This window comes from Magnolia sinica, chromosome 9 (assembly GCF_029962835.1).
Source record: "Magnolia sinica isolate HGM2019 chromosome 9, MsV1, whole genome shotgun sequence".
In the NCBI taxonomy this organism is placed as follows: domain Eukaryota; kingdom Viridiplantae; phylum Streptophyta; class Magnoliopsida; order Magnoliales; family Magnoliaceae; genus Magnolia; species Magnolia sinica.
Genome location: NC_080581.1, coordinates 6,466,462 through 6,481,447, shown reverse-complemented (window position 1 = coordinate 6,481,447; position 14,986 = coordinate 6,466,462). Strand labels below are relative to the sequence as shown.

At 41.2% G+C, this 14,986-nt stretch overlaps 1 protein-coding gene across 2 annotated transcripts; it reads left to right on the top strand.

Moving 5' to 3' along the window:
• The first annotated feature begins 2,436 nt into the window (after positions 1–2,436).
• Positions 2,437–13,266, top strand: LOC131256768 (26S proteasome regulatory subunit 4 homolog B). 2 transcript variants are annotated; one of them, XM_058257806.1, is made up of 6 exons: positions 2,439–2,968; positions 6,557–6,802; positions 9,307–9,476; positions 9,566–9,782; positions 10,927–11,067; positions 13,036–13,266. In XM_058257806.1, the coding sequence occupies exons 1-6, from the start codon at positions 2,492–2,494 to the stop codon at positions 13,117–13,119; spliced, it is 1,335 nt and encodes a 444-aa protein (XP_058113789.1). In that variant the 5' UTR covers positions 2,439–2,491; the 3' UTR covers positions 13,120–13,266. The 2 variants fall into 2 exon arrangements, with proteins under 2 accessions (XP_058113790.1, XP_058113789.1); XM_058257807.1 differs by lacking the exon at positions 10,927–11,067 and having other exon boundaries at positions 2,437–2,968.
• Positions 13,267–14,986: the final 1,720 nt, after the last annotated feature.

Below are 14,986 nucleotides of genomic sequence, written 5' to 3'. Positions count from 1 at the left end.
TATGCAGTCTCCTCCGGCGATTGTTTTGTGAGCCATTGATAGGAGTTTTCAATCTTGAGGATTTTTGTGGGTGTCACCCATCCACTGTATGGTCCATGGTATAAATGGTTTAGATCATGGAAGCACAAGCCTACATCTTCCAATGGACCCTCAAACAGCCAAATTTTAAAGATGAAAATCTTGCAATTGGTGAGATGTTTAGTACGCAGGCTTTCAAGATCTAGTCCCATCTTATCAATGGCTAGAATCATCCGACAGCAAGCCCCACTTGTAGAAATTGAAAAACATAAACACTCTTGTACAAACTCGCTGCCAAGCATATTGTTAGGATTCATGGTGAAAATCACGGCAGAAGTTTGATGCTGCCAACCTGCAATTGTCTATTACATGGGTGGATTAAAATCAACGTGTTTTAGGAATGATTGACGTACGTTGGAGCTATGTGGGGCACACCCATGATGCTTGAGATGCAATCCAAACCGTGAATAATTTGAGACCCTTATCTTTACCGTGCATCCGAGTGATAATCCTGATCTAGGACAGGTGGTACACATCAAAACAAGCATTGTACAAGTACCCGGGCCTATAGTATCCCGTATTCAAGAAGTTCGTGGCGGGCGCGGCTTCGGTGGATCCCCGAATCCAATGTGGTAGATGGGATCCCTGACCGTGGGGGGCCCATCCGTTTTGAAAACTCATATCAGGACATGATCTAAAAAATGATGCAGATCCAAATCTCAGGTGGACCATGATGGGCGAAACAGTGGTAATTCACAGTAAAAAACGTCTCGTCATCCGTCTGTATGACCTTATTGTCAGGTTGGATGGCAAATAAACATTCCGGTGGCCCCCATGAAGTTTTCAATGGTGGGGATTCAATCACTACTGTTTGCTGTGGTATGGTCCATCTAAGACTTGTATCTGCTTCATTTTTGAGATGATGCTATAAAATGAGCTTTCAAAATGGATGGATGGTGTAGATGTAAGACAGATACATCACAGTCACAGTGGGCCCCATGGCTAGGGATCGAGGTGAATGGATCCGGGGATCCACCCAAACCGCGCCCTTCCAATGTCAAGACCTTTCGTCCGTCCCTTCCTGTTGGGTCTGTACTGATGAATGGGTTGGATGGAATATCACAACATACACGTCATCACATTACATGTGAAAGTATCTACAGTGGGTATCACGTTCCCAGTGTCCAATATCGTTTCCTTTGGGTGTGGCCCACCCGAGCTGCTGATCAAGCAGTGTATTCGAATATAAACTTAACACGAGAAGGCTCATCTAATGGACGGATTAGATGATAATCACAAAATCATAGTGCGCTCGACAAAGCTACCGAACGATCGAACGTATGCAATCATCCACTCGTGGCAAGGGTTCGAGTATCCATAGCTGGTGAAATCCCGCTACTGCGTGAGTGTGTAGAGGTGTGCGTGCGTGTGTGAAAAAAAAAAAAAAAAAAAAAAATCATTCCTCTCCACGTGCATTGCACGTGCCATAGTTACCGGTACAATGCTTCCCTATGGAGGCCAGGTCAACCGCAAGGCTTTTAAGTTACCCGGTGTGGGGCCACTGTCATGTTCAAGTGACATCCAGTCCGTCCATCATCTGTGCCCCCTCAGCTTCTCTCACAAAATTCTGTTCAATCCAGTACCCATGGGGATTGCACCATAGGGAACAGTGACCGAAGACGTCCACCATTAAAAGCCTTCCGGATAGTGTGGGCCCGAAGTTGTTTTACAAGCCGTTCGGCTCATTCAGATGATGATCCCTGCCAGGGTTGACAAGAAAAAAAGGGTTGATTTTTGGTGCGTCCATCTCAGTCGGGGCTCTCCTGATGAATGGATTTGGTGTTAAATACACAACAGTGGGGAGGTTTTTATTGGCAGGGTGTCCCATCCCCATTCCTTGTGGTGCTCTATGGGGTCCGCCTTGATGTATATGTCTTATATCCACGCCGTCCATCCGTTTCTCCATAATATTTCAGCCCATCAGCCTAAAAATGCAGCAGATCTCCAGTGAATCAATCACACTACAGGAAACAGTTGTGATTGGCCATTAAAAACTTTTGATGGCCACAAAAACGTTGGATCAAGCTGATATTTTTGTGGTCCTTTCATCGGTCTTTGTGACCTTATCAACAGGTTGGATGGAGAATAAACATTCCGGTAGCCCCCAGTAAGTTTTTAATGGTAGGTGTTCAATCACCACTGTTTCCTTTGGTGTGGTCCACTTTAGACTTATAATTTCTTTATTTTTGGATTATTCCCTTAAATTGATCTTGTGAAACGGATGGATGGCGTGGATATAAGACACATAAATCAAGGTGGGTCCCACAGTCAGGGATACACACGGAAGCCGCGTCCAAGTTATGGTGGTACCGGTACCAATATACGACCGCACCTCCTCTATAAAAACAAAACAACACCAGCCTCTTTCCCCTCCTTCACGCCATCTCTCTATCTCTCTCTCTCATTTGCAGCGATGGGTCAGGGCTCCCCAGGCGGTCTCAACAAAGGGCTGCCAGGCGATAGAAAGCCAGATCAGGAAAAGAAGGAGAAGAAATTCGATCCCCCGGCCCCACCCGCTCGTGTGGGCCGCAAGCAGCGCAAGCAGAAGGGCCCAGATGCTGCTGCCCGCCTCCCTACCGTAACCCCCCTCACCAAATGCAAGCTCCGCCTCCTCAAGCTCGAGCGAATCAAGGACTACCTCCTCATGGAGGAGGAATTCGTCTCCAATCAGGAGCGCCTCAAACCCCAGGAGGACAAGAACGAGGAGGACCGCTCCAAGGTCGACGATCTCCGTGGCTCCCCCATGAGCGTCGGCAACCTCGAGGAGCTCATCGATGAGAACCACGCTATCGTGTCGTCGTCGGTGGGTCCCGAGTACTACGTTGGGATCCTGTCCTTCGTGGATAAGGACCAGCTCGAGCCGGGGTGCGCAATCCTCATGCACAATAAGGTATGGGGTTGGAATCGCTGGCCGTGCGCTTTTTTATTTTGTCTTTTTTATTCTAGGGTTAGGGTTTCTTGATCTGATTTGGAAGTAGTTTTTTTTTTCCTTCTTGTCTTTTGTGGGTTCTGCTTCACTTGTCAATTGTGCGATTGGGGGAAGTTAGGTTTTTGGATTGAATTATTTGTTAGGGTGATTGGTATGAATGTGGGACTGGGCACTTTGATTGATGGGATTTCAGGGTTTTGTTGTTTGGAGGTAGTTGTGAAATGCTTGGGATTGAGTTAACAGGTGTTTGAATTAGGCCAGATTTCTGTAATGGTGGTGCCCATCTTCCTGTGATCTAGATTGTTTATTTGGTTGTGCCCCTCTATGAATGGAGAATCGATCGAACATCACATGATGCATCTAGGCCACACAAATGGCCGTTTGAAGATCAGGTCCAAGCAAGGGTTCTGATAGAGAATTCATACATCTAACTGTCCAGATGGAAGATGTGGGCAACTTTAAGGTTCCTATTGATCTGGAGGGTCAGTGGTCCTGATGTGCATTCCTGACTAGCTCAGCAGTCAAGAGTTAGTTGAACCAGTTTCCCTTTTGTTTTTTCATCACTTATTTAGGTGCCCCCCACTTTTTTGATAGCCAATGATGTTGCAATATCAAGAAATTGGTCCTGTGGGAAAGCCTATTGAGTTAGCTTTCAAACAAGCCCAAAGGTTATGCAATTCGTATGTTGTTATGACCAAGGTTGTGAATGTCAGTTTCAGGGGACATATTGGTTCTCCAAAAAAATGATACAATGTGGGCTGATACTTCATCGATATGGCCAATATAACCCCATTTTTTCTTAGCAGAAAATTATGAAAACTTGTTGGAACAATAGGGGTATGTAAGACACTGGAATTTATCATTTTTTCCATGTTCTGTTTATAGCATGCATTCAATTGTGTGTTGACTATTCTTTGATTAGACTGTTGTTTGTCATCCTGACTAGGGCTGTAACTTGGGTTCGGGACAACTTTACACCCAACCCAAGTTGACCAGGGTTTGGTTGGGTTTTCAGGCTCCTCAGGTTGGGTTAGGGTTGGAGTTTTCCAACCCAATTAAAAGCGGGTTGGCTTCAGGTTGAGCAAATTCAGGTCCGGTTAGGTCAAGTTGGGAATAATCACATGTATTTGCGTTGGGTTCGCTCTTGTTTTGAGCATAGAGGAATTCAAGTTGGGTTCTGGTTGGGTACCTCGGGTTAGAATTCGGGCCAGGTCAGGTTGTGGGTTGGGTCCTCTTCATGTTGGGTCGGGCTTGGGTTGATCCTCAACACAACCCGACCCAACCTGCCCAAGCTTTACCTGTAGTCCTGACTTGCTGACAGTCAAAGTAAGTAAATAGGCCATAATCAAAACAGAAATCAAGAATGATTTGGTGGATTGTAGCTCATTGCATTGAAATATTGCAAAAGGATGCTGACAAATGGAAAAAGTGATGGTTTATACCTTTTTCTAATTTCCCCAAAATGGTATCGTTCCGCTTCAATTTGTCAACTCCTGATCAAATATTTTGATCCCCAAATATCGGCCTTTATCTAGTCTAAAATGAGTTTTTAAGCATCCTCTAGTGTTGAAATGGGGAACAAAGGGAAAATGAGAGAAAAATCAAGGAAAAAACAAAAGGGACCTTTGTGGCTGTATTGGTTGTATCAGGATTTACTGGCTCTGTATCAGAACCATTTGCCAAACCATGGTTATGATTGATTTATGATAGTCATCTGATGCAACTAGAAGGTCAAGCAAGCTGGGAAGTCAAAGATCCAACCAATCTGACCATTCATATTTTCTTGGTTAATCCAACTGTTCATATTTTCTAATCGATGATATGGACATATACAATTTGATCAAAATTTAGCTTTTAGGAGCCCAAGATCATGTAATTTCGACACTGTTTGAGCGAGTTAGGCCATGTGCTTGTAATGGGATTTGAGGGAATTTCGGTCATTTTCTATTATATTAGGGTTGTCTTTAGTTATCAAAAGTCCATATAAAGGCATCCTTGCTTGTAACAGCTCATTGTCCTATTTTGAATAAAAATAGGCTTTTGGAGTTTTTCTTGGATTATGGGATTTAGTTATTTTATATGGTTGTTAGGGTTAAAGAGTAATACATGGCTTCTACATTAAGTTTCCCGTTGTGTTTTTATCACTTTTTACACCATTACGGAATACCTTGCATGCAACATCACCAAAAGGCACTTCAAATTTGGTTTATGTAATACAAATGGAAGCTTATAATAATTAAGACAAAAATGATGTGAGAATGACAAGCTCTAGGGCTTATTTGCCCACTAAATGTGCGCGGGTGCCATCCATTTAGCTCAAATTTGAAGCAGTCCAAAGCTCAAGCCCAAGATCATGTATTTGTCATTTCGTCACACTGTTTGATTTTCTTAGCCTCATGGAATTTTAGATGAGTTAGGTCCACCTATAATTAGTTTTTGTAAAGCCCTCTTGTAATGGACGAGGGATAAAATTGTAAATCAGACCCCATATAATTTACTCGGCAAACAATTTTGATCATTTTCTATTATATTAGGGGTGTTTGTTTCTTCCACACCGTCCAACCATTGGAAAATTATTTTAACAAAAGTCGTCCATGAAAACCTTATTAGATATCCACCGTTAAAATCCTCCATCCTTGATATTCAATCTTGTAACTAGATGGGGGCAAAAATCATTGTCCAATATTTTAGGAATAATGGTCTAATTATATGTGGCTTGAGATTGGATATACCTCATTTTTGATCTCATACTCTAAAATTGTCTGACGATTGGATACAATACATACATCATTATATGGCCCAACGAATTGTTTAATGTGAAAATCATTTTCCTATTTGTGGTGTGGTCCTTTGGATATGATTCATTGGATAATGCCCTAAAATAATCTCTAAAAATAGATGAACGGTGTGATATAATTTTGGGGCCCACGCTTATCTCCTTTGGTACTCGGAGGAGAGGTGGTGATTGATACACCACCCATTCCAGTTTGATAAACCGACCCGACCATGGCGATTTTAAAGCTCCCAAAAATCTCTTCCCAAACCTTTCAAAGCTATTCCATTCGAAGGAAAAAGGGGATTTTAGGTTTTTCGCTCTTGTGAAAGATCCGACGCTGTTGACCACGATTGGACAACCAAATGGTGTTTGTTTTGCAATACTCTCGTATCTAGTTTGGAAGGGAAATATATGTGTGTGTGTATATATATATGACCTAGCCCATCAACCACCCATTGCATCAAAAATTATGGTTGTAATGAGATTTATGGTTGTTTTAGTGCAATATTTTTACTGAAATAAATGGTTCAGATTATCAGTAATGGATGATTAGGATTATATTAGGGTTTCTTTTGCTCTCAGACCGAGTATAAAGTCATATAAATGCTCTTCTATGAATGAGTCGGTGATTATTTTTAACGAAAGAACATTGTTTCTTTATATTAAGGGTACGGATTTCTGTTATTTGTTGAGAAACTTCTATAGTGAAGGCATTGTTTTAAATCGATACCAAGATACCATGCATGGTTGCTGATGTTATGCTATTACTCCAGGTTCTTTCTGTTGTTGGGCTTCTTCAAGATGAAGTGGATCCCATGGTTTCAGTGATGAAGGTCGAGAAGGCGCCATTGGAATCATATGCTGACATTGGTGGGTTGGATGCTCAAATCCAAGAAATCAAAGAAGCAGTGGAACTTCCTCTTACCCATCCTGAATTGTATGAAGACATTGGTATTAAGCCTCCCAAGGGAGTTATACTCTACGGAGAGCCTGGAACGGGCAAAACCCTACTTGCCAAGGTCAATGCTCATATCCTTTGTTCTTGTTTATTTCTTTCTTTTCTTTCTTCTTCTTGTTGGGTGCACCACATTAGCTATTTTGAACTTGTATTTGCACTCTCCGTCAATCAATTTGGTTTGTCATAGATCCCTCCTTTGTGCTTCATGCTGCAGCACCCACTTAGTGAATGCAATCAATCTCTGCATCCATTCTTCATGTATCCCTCTTTCTTTCTTCTTTTCATTTTCTTTTTTTCTTTTTTTCATTTTCTTGTGTTAAGATTCTCTTGTTTCTTTTTACTGGTAAGTGGTAGCTGAAAGCCAACACAGTGAGCCATGAAAATGAAAAGCTGAAATAGTATGGTCACATTATTCAAAGGGTTAGGGACTCACCAACAAACAATTTCTTTGTTTTTGTATAAGCAACATGACTATTTTCATTTGAGTGGGAAATTGAAACATGAAACTATTGTTGTTCTGCTTCTTCTTTTAAGATGAAGGTAATTTATTAGAAAAGTCCGAAGGGTAGAAAATACAAGAGCACCACTGAACCGTACAAGACAGTCGGGGGGGAGAAGCTAAGCTAACCCCAAGAGATTACATCATTCATTGCCCCCATAAAACACCATTATTTCCTTTCTTAAAAATCTGGCTATTCCTTTCCCTCCAAAAAGCCCAAATAACCGACATTAAGGATAGGTCTCAATTCTTTCTCCTTGGGGTTCCTTCTCTTCCCCCGTGCCATGCTATAAAGAGGCCATCAATCAAACCTGACATAACCCAATGGACATTGAATTGAGTGAAAATTCCTTCCCTAACTTCATGAGCGAAGCAGCAATGGTCAAGTGGTTCACCAATTCCGTGTTTGAAGTGCACACTACAATGTTAAGAATTAGTGAACACCTTTGTATGTATGACAGCATTCCACCATGAAACAAACATTCTTCTGTCTTTGGTTCAATGAATTAAGCAGAATATGTTCATTTTTGTGTAAGATTCTACCAACCGGTATGGTGTGTTTCGCCTACAGTTCCATCACATGTAGGCTACATCCCATACATGTGCAATGAAGTAAAACAAAGTGGGAAGGTAGATAGGAGAAGAGAGGCATTCAATAATATGATACATAAGGTTGTTTGGCTAAACAAAAGGATAGGGATGAAGTTAGAGTCCAATTGAGATGAAGGTACTATTGGACCATGCCATTTATTGGATCGTACATAAAATGTCAACAACAACAACGACATCACCGTCGTTGTCATCATCATCATTTAAGCCTTATCCTAACTAATTGGGTTTGGCTACACAAATCTTGTTTTGCCATTCCAGTCTATCAAGGACCATAACTTCAGAGCTACATGACTATCTTGTTGTCAATCTTGGTGGCATGCTTTTCAATGATTACGAAATATAATAATAGGGCTTGTTCGGATTCGTGGGAAGTAAAGGAAATGAAAGATTGTTTCCCATGAAACTCAATTTTCGTTGTTTGTCGAGCCTTTCTTTGTGGGAATTTCTTCCCACGTTCTTGTCGGAAAATAAACAATGATTTCCCAACCTCCACCCCCCCAGAAAGGCATTTTCTCACGATGGAAGGAAAATGGATTTCTAATGGGTTGAACCCTAATGTTCCACCATCTATCTTCAATCTTCTCACATGTGTCATTTGTGCCAATGTGCCAAATGAGCCATTGTCCATATTTGGTTATGCCCCACACGTGCCACTATACCGCATGTGTGTCCATCTGTCTTCTCTTACAACCCACGTGTAAAGCATCCCACATGTGCCGCCATCCATCTTCTCATGCGCCCCACATTTGCTAATGTGCCACATGTACCTCCATTCATCTTCTTGCGCCCCAAATGTACAAAGCTCTCAACATGTGCTAATGTACCATATCTACCATTGTCCATCTTCCATCTTTCCAAAATATGCCACATGTGCCAATGGTGCCTATTTGCACAAGTGCTACCATATAGCTTCAAGTGCCCATGTGTCAAATGTGCCAATGCATGTCTTATGCTACTAGTGTCACCGTACAGCTTCAAGCGCCTCACATGTACCACATGTGCCACAATTCAGCTTTAAGCGCCCACATATTTTGTGTCTGCCACTTGCGCCACTATCCATCTTCAAGCATCTCACACATGCCATGTGCTAATCCGGCACATGCTAGCGATTACCTAGAAATTTTTTTTTTTTCCCAAGAAACTTTTTTTTTTTTTTTTTTGCCGAACAACAAATTTGAAAATAAATCCTAAATTTCTTTGAAAATATTGTTGAAAAACAAACAAGGAAAACAATGTTTCCTTTCCTACAGTTTCCTGGAAATAAGGTTTCTCAAGAAACACTATTTCCTTTCCTATGGTTTCCATGAATCCAAACAGGCCCTGAATTCTTCGTAGGTCATTTAATAATTTTCTTTGTATTTGGAGCATTTTGGGCCTTTGCCATATAGGTGATTATCTGTAGCATGTGGATTGCATATATTCAAGCATGCAAGTTCCTTCTGTTTCCTTTACAGGCTGTTGCAAACTCCACATCGGCCACTTTCCTGCGAGTTGTTGGTAGTGAGTTGATCCAGAAATACTTGGGTGATGGCCCAAAATTAGTCAGAGAGCTATTTAGAGTTGCTGATGATCTTTCTCCATCAATAGTGTTCATCGATGAAATAGATGCAGTTGGCACGAAAAGGTATACAGATGGGTTATTGTTTATTAACTGAAGAGTTGTACACTTATCTTATTGTCTTCTGTCGAGCAATTAACCAAGTGCTTCTGCAGGTATGATGCCCATTCTGGAGGTGAGCGTGAAATTCAGAGAACAATGTTGGAATTGCTGAACCAGCTGGATGGTTTTGATTCTAGAGGGGATGTTAAAGTGATTCTCGCTACTAACAGAATTGAGAGCCTTGACCCTGCCTTGCTTCGGCCTGGCCGAATTGATAGAAAAATTGAATTCCCTCTTCCAGACATTAAAACAAGGAGGCGCATTTTCCAGGTACACACCAGATGTTGGACGGAGAGAGGATTAAAAATTGGTTTCGGTGGGTGAAGCATTTCGGTCACCATGAAACCTGTACGTATCAGCCGATACATTCCATGTATCGGTGGATACATGCCAATGCATATGACATTCAAAAATTGCACGTGGCATACAAGTAATTCAAATTAAAGTGTTCAAATTATGGGTCTCAATTAGATGTGTCATGAACAAAAAATTATGCTTATTTTGTCATCTGACTATTGGATTGGTGGCATTTACTAGACAGTGGAACGAAAATATCCAATGTATTGGGCGATAAGTACCAGTTTTGGACAACATTTTAAACCTTGGGAAGGAATGCATGGTTTGATTTTGTTTCCTAGTGTGGTCAAAGTCCTGTCCTAAAAACAGTCCTGTCCTAATTGTTTATAAAGAAACATTTGGTTGTTTCTGGATCACAAAGCTGAGAGGATGTCCGTACTGCCAGATCATGGTTGAGAGAAGGGAATTCTTCTGCTCTTATCACGGTTTGATTTTGTTTCCTAGTGTGGTCAAAGTCCTGTCCTAATTGTTAGTATAGTCTTCTGTTATCTTTCGAAGAAAAAACAGTCCTGTCCTAATTGTTTATAAGGAAACATTTGGTTGTTTCTGGATCACAAAGCTGAGAGGATGTCCGTACTGCCAGATCATGGTTGAGAGAAGGGAATTCTCCTGCTCTTATCACGGTTTGATTTTGTTTCCTAGTGTGGTCAAAGTCCTGTCCTAATTGTTAGGATAGTCTTCTGTTATCTTTCGAAGAAAAAACAGTCCTGTCCTAATTGTTTATAAGGAAACATTTGGTTGTTTCTGGATCACAAAGCTGAGAGGATGTCCGTACTGCCAGATCATGGTTGAGAGAAGGGAAGTCTCCTGCTCTTATCACGCTTGCAACTTGGGCAATAAAATCAGGAAAATGCTAGTGGCAGTGCACTTGATGCAGGTTGATTTGCTCCAAATGAGAAGTGTATCAAGTAATGCATGGGAAGTCCTGCCAAACACGACTTGGCATGCACCCAAATGCTGCCTTGGTTTTTTGTTCATTGTTTCGAGACTTGAGAATACTAGACTGCCCCATCAGAATATGCTTTCTTCACTAAAGACCTGTATTTTTGGTGTGCAGATACACACATCAAGGATGACATTGGCGGATGATGTCAACTTGGAAGAATTTGTGATGACTAAGGATGAGTTCTCCGGAGCAGATATCAAAGCTATCTGCACGGAAGCTGGTTTGCTTGCTTTAAGAGAGCGTCGTATGAAGGTGAAGTTTCATATCCACATCCTTGGGGAATTATAAAAACCTATTTTGTGCGTGTGCATGTGAGCATAACAATTTTTTGGTGTCAGTTATCATATATGAACTTTTCCCTGTGCTCTCTCTCTATATAGCAGTTAATGTTTTTACATTTTCAGTTTTTCCATGTGGTTAGTATCTGAAAAAAAATAAAATCTCTGCGTGCACAAATCACACACAAAAAAAAAAAAAACCCTGAAATTGAGGTTTAAATTTTGCTTGAGAGGTGGAACATCATTTTAGAGAATCAAATAGAACATCAAAACAATCAAAACTTATAAACCTGATTTCAAGTCTAGTGCTCTTTTCTTTTTCTTTTATTTTTTGTCTTGCCTTTTTTTTCTTCTTTTTGAGATAATTCCAAAGTGAAACCTCTCAAAGAATTTCAAGTTGACCTTTTGAAACAGAAATTGGGAGTTTTCAGGTCAAAGGCATTTTGGTAGTGTGATTTTTATTTATTTATTTTTCTTTTTAAAGACATTTTGGAAATGTGGAATTAAGGCAAGGAAAAAAATAAACATGCAATGATGATTTCCATGAGAACTATTGAAACATGGATTCCAATTTTAAGTTCTTGTTTAGATAGCAAGTGCAAATCTCATCTGTCTCACAATGCTCACCTAGTTTCTTGTGCCAAGAATTCAAAATATTGAAAAATGCAATGATTGTTTAGTGGAATCCACCATTTTCTTTATTATCTAAACAACACATTGCCACATCAAAGGAAAACTATTTTCCTTTTCCAATGTTTGAAATGGACTCCAAACATGGCCTCAGAGAACTGAGGAAGTATGAAAAAGTGGATCAGGTGTTGGAGAATGACCCCTTTTATTTTTCCATTTTTGAGCTAGAATAAAATAAATAAATAAATTTTTTTTTTAAAAAAAAAAGAGAGAAAAAGAAAAAGAAAGCTATGGCATGTCTCTATCGTCTCATGCAAATGGTTCCTTTTTCTTATCCTTTGATCCATTTTGGTGAATGGTGCATGCAGTGATGTTAGACCAAAATTTGTAAGTTGACATATTGAAATATCTAGGACCCACTTGCGCTTAGGTTGCTTGATTCCTTGAGATTGATGTCTTATTGATAGTTCCTAAAACTGAGTATCAACATGGGGTGTTAACCTTTGGAGAGCCCAGTTTATTCCTACTTATGTTCTTGAGAGTTGTCAGGCCCATTTGCAGAGCTGTATTTGATTTTATGAACACAATCTCTACTATATATAACGGGATCTAGGAACGGCATTGATGAGATGGACGGTGGACTTCCCAGCTTATGGTCCGGATTATTGCCTTTTTAATCAAGGGTAATTATGTCATTTGGTTTTCTATGCGAGTAGCCCACTGCGACCCCATTCTTTCCTCCTTGTGTATGACAAACACCCAATCTCTATTGGAAGCAAATCCTCAGGGAGCCCGGTGCCAGAAAGAAGCTCTATGGGCAGATTGATGTCTGGGGACTTCCACTTTGTACATCAGTTGAGGTAGCTCATGTTATGACGAGAGCCCAAAAACAAAGCTGGTCTAAAACTCAAGCGGACGAAAGCACTGGAAAAGTGGGGATGAAACATCACCATTGAATACTCCCACTCCGTGTGTGTGTGCGCGTTCCCCACCTCGTTTCTGCATGCAGCCGCGCTGTAGAATCAAGGGTCAAAATATTCAATCTGAGAGTGTTCTCAGGAATCCTCCATCCAAGGCGTGCCCTATCACATGAAGAGTTTGGGTCACTGAAAAAGAACCCAAACCCAACAGAGGGATGTATTCTAGCAAAGCTCTTGGTTCCAATCTCTCTCATGTTTTCTATCCCCTCCCACGTGTTACATGTGGCATATTTGCTAGTATATTTTATATAATAGTTAAAATGGATGGGGCTTTCTAATGGCATGATAATGATGATTGTATTTTCTGATGGGCGACTGCTTGGGGGGTGCAGGTAACGCATGTAGACTTCAAGAAGGCAAAGGAAAAGGTGATGTTCAAGAAAAAGGAAGGAGTGCCAGAAGGGCTCTATATGTAAGATGCATACTTAATACATGCATATGCATGTGATTTGAATTTAGCTGCTTCCATTACTGGAGCCTGCTCTTTGCCATGATAGATTTTTTTCTTCATGCTTTCATTTTTAATTGATCAATATATGGAAGACCCACTAGTTCTTTTTCCAGTTGTTTACCAACCACGCCCAACATTATATGTGAGATGTGGACAGATTCATCCTGCCCATTAGAAGAAACAAAAACATGATTGACGGTTGTCTGCATTTTGTGTGCAAGATTGGTGGAATTTTTCATTTTGTTTTTGGCTCTGGCCCACCCTGTACCAGGCAGCAGGTCTTTCAAGTAAACTACATGTGGCATGCATCCTTTGGTCTAGCTATATTACTACATTGCTCGTGGCATGGTTATCTTTCAATCGCGGATTGTATATCTAGTGGAACCCACTACGGATGAAAATTGATTCGAGATGGGTATAGGTAGAGGATGATCCTAGCCATCTAGACAACGGCAACCAAATCAACAGTTGGTAACTTAATGGTCAACATCAATGTGCTGGAGAGTAATGATAAAATTGATGGCTATGATCTTCTGATAAGTATGATTTTGGAACTAAATCATTCACAATGTGGGTTGCTAGTCTTACAGTTAGGATTGGTGGATAAAACCTGGCTGCGTGTATTGTAAAAAGATGGCTTTACCAGATTCCAGCTCTCCCTGCTCTAATGTACCACCTCACTCTCCAGTTTGGAAAGCGGCCGTTTGCAGATGGGGGGCCATGAACACAAAATCATCTTTCATGATTGTTAACTGTTTGTGTTTACTAAATGTGTGAATGGCATTGGCACAAATTTAGAGCTGGGCATCGAGTCGGACGGAATTAGGGCTGACCCAACTTGATCCGGTTTTTAAATAGGCCTGACCTGAACTCGAACCAACTCAGTACTGAGTCCAGCATGCCTGACCCGATCGGAGTCCAGGTCTGGCCTGGACTATTCTGGACCGAGTCCAACCCGGTCACAAGTACTGAACTGGGTCGAGTCGGGTGCAGCGGGTATTCATGGGCTGAAATCACCACTCAAAACCTAGATTCTCAGATCTGAGTTTTTTAAAATATGCATGTATGAATTGAGTCGAGTCAGTATCAAGTTGGATTATGAGGAGAGTTACTGGGTGACTTGAACTCGACTTGGTTTGAGTTTGGATTGGACGAAGTCAACTCGATTTGGATCGACTCACCTACTTGGTTCGGATATGAACGAGTCAGATGAGTCGAGTAGTCCCGTGTCCAGCTCTAGACACCGACCATGCTGGAGCCTCACATCCCATACAGCAATTAATTGCTGTACGTGTGAGGCAAGGCACCATTTGGACGGAATTATATGTGTATTTACAAGCAATGGTTGCGAGGATTTGTTTGTCTTAAGCTGTTCCAGCTGATCCATTGATGTTTGCTTTGCTGCTGTACATGTGGACCGTTAAAACTGATAACATCAAAAGCAAGCGGTTTGGACGACACGTGTGGGGGTGTTATGTTTGAATGAGACACGTGTCTGTCACTAAACGTGCATTTTGATGGGTGATGGGATTTTTTTAAGCCACCAAAAGAACATCTGTGGAGGAGATAGTGAAAATGAGCATGCAATCTTGGCCGCTAAATAAATGGGACTCACATGATGAACGGTTTTAGAGAAACAATAAACATGATTAGATGGTGCTGATGACTAATGAGCAAGCGTACAGTTTGCTGACACGAAGGGCCATTGCTGGGTGGTCAAAATCGCTGACCTCATCCGATTAAATGAGTGGGCTGGGCTGGGCTGATATTAGCCTAAGTTTGAGGCCCATGATATGGTGGGCGTCGTCGAAATTCGGTATCTCCTAAAGAGA

Excerpts from the sequence above, each read along its gene's own strand:
- LOC131256768 (XM_058257806.1), top strand. The coding sequence starts at position 2,492 with ATGGGTCAGGGCTCCCCAGGCGGTCTCAACAAAGGGCTGCCAGGCGAT. Across the intron at positions 6,803-9,306 it reads GCAAAACCCTACTTGCCAAG|GCTGTTGCAAACTCCACATC; the intron begins GTCAATGCTCAT and ends TTTCCTTTACAG. Across the intron at positions 9,783-10,926 it reads CAAGGAGGCGCATTTTCCAG|ATACACACATCAAGGATGAC; the intron begins GTACACACCAGA and ends TTTGGTGTGCAG.